Genomic DNA, 5,648 nt, shown 5'->3' on the forward strand with positions numbered 1-5,648 from the left:
GTGGTATCCAAGAGCATAGCTCAGTGATATCCCATCAATTCCAGTAAGGAGGAAGTCAGAGATTCGATCCAGTAGAGGTTTGTATTTAAATTAATTGTATAAAGGGATTTGGCGGGGTTGGGTCTAGCATTGGGACTAGTCCAGCTGATTGGATTTGGGTAGGGGTCTGGATCCGGCTTTAGCCTATTAAAAAAAAAAGAACACAAGCATACTATACCGGTGCATTTAAAGAAAACAAGATTTTCTTTTTATTCGACAAAAATGATAATATTGAAAAACATAAAACTCAAAGCAAAAATAACCAAACAAAAATAAAACAAGAAAGGGGATCCAAATGGGGGAACTTTGAGTGCAAAGACTCGATTCCTGAAACCGCTGAAAACTAACAAAAAAAAAACAAAACGCTAACTCCTAGATATCTCAAGAGAAGTGAGGAAAGATGCGCATTAAAAGCATACAAGACACAACTTGTATTACATAAGAAAGGGCAGGACAATATTCCCTGCTTTCGTTATTTTACTAACAAAGCATTGAACTTTATCTGGCACCTGTCACACATAAACCCATGAAAGTAAGCTAGTTCTGATGAACGAGATTTTGGGTCTTCTCCTTGGTATACTTAATGTAAGCCGTGTGCGATTTATTACTCTCTATGTCCTCACTAAGCTTCACCAAGGTATAGAGTTGGCTAGTACGCAAGCACATTGAACCATCCACTCTGTAAAAGAAACCGACACATTTGCAGTCGTCGCTACATTTCTTCATACACTGATTGACGTCCACTGGTCCTTCACTTTCAACATCACCAGCATTCAAGAAATGATTGACAGCTTCAAGTTTGTAATACCCAACATTGGCTGCATTGCAAGACGGTATGTTTGGTTGTTTACATTGCTTTGTCCATCCCGCTAGTCCTTGGGGTGTAGGACAAGCAACGCACTGGTTATCGCTGCAAAGACCGAACGATCCACACTTCTCAGGCATTAAACACTCGCTGTTGATTCCTTGTCTAGAGAAAGTGGCATAAGTTTGCTCCCACGCATTCTGCTCAAAACTACCCTGTTCATAGTAAGTATAGATATACGCATTACCATCCGAACCTAACCGAAAGATTGATAATGTACTATTGTATTTAGGATGAGCATAAGTGAATCCGAAACTATGACCACCTGTATAAAGGCTTAATTGGTTGGCGTATGTGGCTCCCAAGGATTCTGGGGCGGTGTTGAAGGTAACATTCTCTATATCAAAATTTTGAAAACTTGGCTCAATTAAGTTAAAATAATTCAAGGGTTTGGATGAATCTGGTTTTGGGTTAGGAGGATTGAAGAAGAGACCAAGTTGCTTGCCTTGTAAAACCAGACTATAAGCCCCATTCACCAGCTTGTTACTAGTTGAAGTGATTCCAGGATTAAGCGTTTGTCCTACCAAGAGAGTATTAGTAGGATAATCAAAACTTTGCCAAACAAACCCGCCATTTTTATCGACGAGGACCAAGTTACCATTCGGGAGTAGTTTAATATCAACTACACCCTTGTTTGCTGTGTTCGTTTGCCATGCATATCGGCCATTGCTGTCGATTAACGCGAGATTTCCACCGCGGTTGAAGACAAGTTTAGCATTCTCACCGACAGGTTTATCAAGGTTAGCTGCCCAAACCCACCGCATAAGAGAATTCACATCGGCGGTTCCCATACCGATACCTAGAATGTAAGAATCAGAATGGAGAGGCTTGTAGAAACAAAGACGGAATGGGTGGTTTTCGATAGGTAAAAGGCGAAAGCTTGCATTGAATTCAACAAGACCAGAATGTGGTGCTCCATTGTTGGCATAAGAGAATGTCTTTGAGAAAGGAACTGATACACTACTAACTATTGTTGATGAAGAACACAAAATGAAGAATGCCAAGAAGTAAAGAGATGGAAAAGAAGAAGATTTCACCATATTTGTTTGTAAAACTACGACAACTAAAACAATGCTAGTTGGTGCTTCAAGAGGGATTTGTGATGTTCATTTTATAGGTGTTCATTTCATCTTGTAAGGAATCTCATTACATAACCCATGTGAATTTCTAAATTTTTTTCCAGCAAAACCCGGAGGACAAATTTACTAATCAAGAAACAAGAAAACAAACGCGTAAGCGTAACCCATGTGCATATAAGTAAGAAAACAAATTTATTATTATGCAAGTTGTTGAAAAGGTTTCTGGCCATTCCAATTATTAATGTTTGTTATCTATATATAGCATTACGCTGATTATTTGGTTCTTATCTCCTTCGATTTCTGGTAAATCCCAATTTTCAATGTTATCTATATATATCTATCAAATTTGGCATATATATATTTTTGGGAAAGTGGATCATTTATCCAAATATTTTTAAAACATGGTTCAAATAGACGACTAAAAATTAGTAATGGTGAAATAGACACCAAAAAAATAGTAAGAGCGAGGATGAAACTGGATGCATCCTGATGTAAATTAAAAATAAAAAAAAATATTTTAAAATGGATAGGATAAAACTGTTTATATCCTGATTATTTTTACATTTTTATCCATTTAAACAGAATCAAATTTTACATGTCTTTTTCACCTAGGAATTATTGATTTTAGTCTTTTTAATCAATTTTTTGTATTTTTTTTAGCTAGGTCATTAATGTAGCATATATAGTTTTTGGTGTATATGGTGTCCTAGGAGTACTCTCAGCTGCGGACAAGTTCGAAGAAAGGCGGTTGCTACTTGCTAGTCGAGAAACTGTGCAGCAGCATGGGGTTAGCTCATCTTCCCCAGCGTATCTCTCAGATCTAAACATGAAAACCGAGTCCACTTGCAACATTTGTCCAAAAACCATTGTTTAAATGATGAACCAAAAACCATTGTTTAAATGGATTTTATTTTGGAGCTTCTCCACCTAAACACATGATGAGAGTCAGTGGGTATGTTTCTCAGCCGTGTGGATTTTGCTTCCTCTCTAGATCTGTGTTACCGCATTACGAGACTGGCATATTTATATTCATTTACATATGTATTGAAAGCTAATTTCATCCCGTTTCCAATGCAAAGAATTACTGTCTTCAATGTAATAAAACAAACAGATTTTGTTTTTAATGTAAAAAATTATTGTTTTAGTGAACCTTAACGTGTATACCGTTATACAAGTTAACAAGACCCTTTCACTATAATACAGTGGTAGAATTCAGATATTTATACATATGATATTCTGCTTTTTACCAACTAGGGGGGCAAAAATCTTGATCACTGCAATGAAAGTTTTTGGGTTTGACAACAATTTTTGCAAACTCATCCATCGATGCATATCAACTTCTTTCATAACAGTGTTGCTTAATGGTAGCACAGGAGAGTACTTCAAACTAACTAGGGGGTTTAGGCAAGAAGATCCTCTATCCCCTTATTTGTCCATCATCTGCATGGAGATCTTCTCCAGACTTCTATTAACTAGTGAAGAAGAGAAACTAGTAAATGGTATCAAAATTACCCCAAAAAACAATCCCATTTCTCACCTTTTTGTTTTGCTGATGGTTGCCTTCTTTTCATTAGAGCTGATCTCAGAGAGTGTCACAACATTTTTGCTCTAACTGAATCTTTTGACAAGACTTCAGGACAGTTAATAAACTTTGATAAATCATGAGTATTCTTTAGTAAAAAAGTACAACTAAAACATCAGAGAATGATTAGTAAATTACTTAAAATAAAAAAATAAACCCTCTAGAATCTTATCTAGGAACTCCCCTTTTCATCAGTAAGGCAAAAATAAAACTGGTTGAAAAACTGGAGCACAAAACACAAGGTTGGATGAGAAAATCTTAGCACAGACTAGTAAATTGCTGCTTAATAAGGCAACTTTGGAAAGTATGGCCAACTACCAAATGAGCTGCTTCATTTTACCAAAGAAAATCATAAATAAAATAGATGCCCTACAAAGAGATTTCTGGTGGGAAAAGGAAACTGATTATAAGGGATATTACCCTAAATCCTATTCTTGTCTTTGTAAACCTAAAAATAAAGGAGGGCTAGGATTTAGAAATGCTCAAAAATTTAATTTAGAAATGATAACTAAATTAACTTAGAGACTAATAACTGAGCCAAAAGCCTTATGGGTGTCACAATTAAATCCTAGATACTTCAGAAACTCCTCTGTTCTCAAGGCTAAAACTCGTACAAGTAGTTCTTGGATTTGGAAATGCATAAGTAGGAGTATACAACTTGTTGAAAAAAATAGCATATGAGAAATAGGGGAAGGCTTAAGTATTAATATTTGGGATGATAGATGGATACCCAAAATGGAAAATAACCTTAGTAGCTTTAGGATAGCTACAAATTCTCACTTAACACCTGTGAAGGATCTGATTGATCCACTCACTAAGAAGTGGAACTCTGTCTTAATTTTCGAAATGTTTCTTGAACATATTGTTAGGAAAATAATCAATATTAGAATAGCTAGAGACAAACCAGATACTCTTAAATGGCTCCTTAAAAAATCCGGTGTTTTTACTGTGAAATCCATGTATAACAAACTTACTGAAAGAACTATGAATCATTACAACTTAGGACAACCAGACTCTTTTTGGAACAAATTATGGAATCTAAATGTGTCTAAGAATTAAAAAAAAATACTGGAAGTGTTTACATAATGCCCTCTCTACAAATCTGAAACTGTCTAAATTTATGGAGGATATTCATCCTAACTGTTCTTTTGGCTGCAATGTTGTAGAATCCATAGAACATTTACTACTTTTTTGTCCTTTTGCCAAGTCTTTCTGGGCTACAGAGCCATCTCCTGTACTGCTTAACTTTGACAGTTCCATAACCTTCCGGGATATCTATAAGGATTGGATTGGGAAAACAAATTCATCTATACCCATAGAAATAATCTTGACAAAAGCCTGGTTCATTTGGAGGAAAGATGTAATAGAGTTTTTGAAAACAAACAACAAACTAGTGCTCAAGTAGGTTGAGAAATACAAAGATTTTTAGATTTCTGGTATAAGGATAACATCCCAATTAGGCAACCATCAACTGACAAGCCTGAGATTCATAAATGGTCTCCTCCTAGGAGAACACATCTGAAACTCAATATAAATGTTGTTTAGATTTCTATGGATACACCTGCAGGTTTCTCTGTAATTCTTAGGAATGATGCAGGAGACTTTGAACAAGGCAGAGCAGGGCCATTCACAGCTTCTACCTCTGAAGAAGCGGAAGCCATAAGAATGTTGCAGGGATCTAAATGGGCAGCTAAAAGAGGACTGTCCAACTTTTCTGTGGAAGGTGATTGGAAGAATCTTTTTGATTATCTGAATGGGAAGGCATCACAAATTGCATGGCAGAACCAGACAATAATGGATGAAGTTAAAAGAGAGTTCAATCAGTGTCATAATTTTTTAGGTTTTTATTTTGTACCAAGAACAACAAACAATGTAGCTAATGGTTTGGCCAAGGAAGCCAAGTCCTTCAGAAACATTCTCAACTGGAGGAATGAGCCTCCTTCTTGTATTAATTATGCTTTAGAAGTAGATAAATCAAATGTTAGGGTAGAAACTAATAGCCCAACATTCGATGGCGCTACTCATCTTGATGTAAGGATTACTAACTCCCTTAGTTAGTCTTTTGAATGCACCTAACTTACAA

At 36.0% G+C, this 5,648-nt stretch overlaps 1 protein-coding gene across 1 annotated transcript; it reads right to left on the reverse strand.

The window, feature by feature from the left end:
* Window positions 1–335: 335 nt before the first annotated feature.
* Window positions 336–1,969, reverse strand: LOC113301138 (epidermis-specific secreted glycoprotein EP1-like). Its single transcript, XM_026549903.1, has one exon. It carries the CDS (start codon window positions 1,942–1,944, stop codon window positions 577–579), a length of 1,368 nt encoding a protein of 455 aa, XP_026405688.1. The 5' UTR covers window positions 1,945–1,969; the 3' UTR covers window positions 336–576.
* Between the last annotated feature and the right edge of the window lie 3,679 nt (window positions 1,970–5,648).

Source organism: Papaver somniferum, chromosome 8 (genome assembly GCF_003573695.1).
Source record: "Papaver somniferum cultivar HN1 chromosome 8, ASM357369v1, whole genome shotgun sequence".
Taxonomy (NCBI): domain Eukaryota; kingdom Viridiplantae; phylum Streptophyta; class Magnoliopsida; order Ranunculales; family Papaveraceae; genus Papaver; species Papaver somniferum.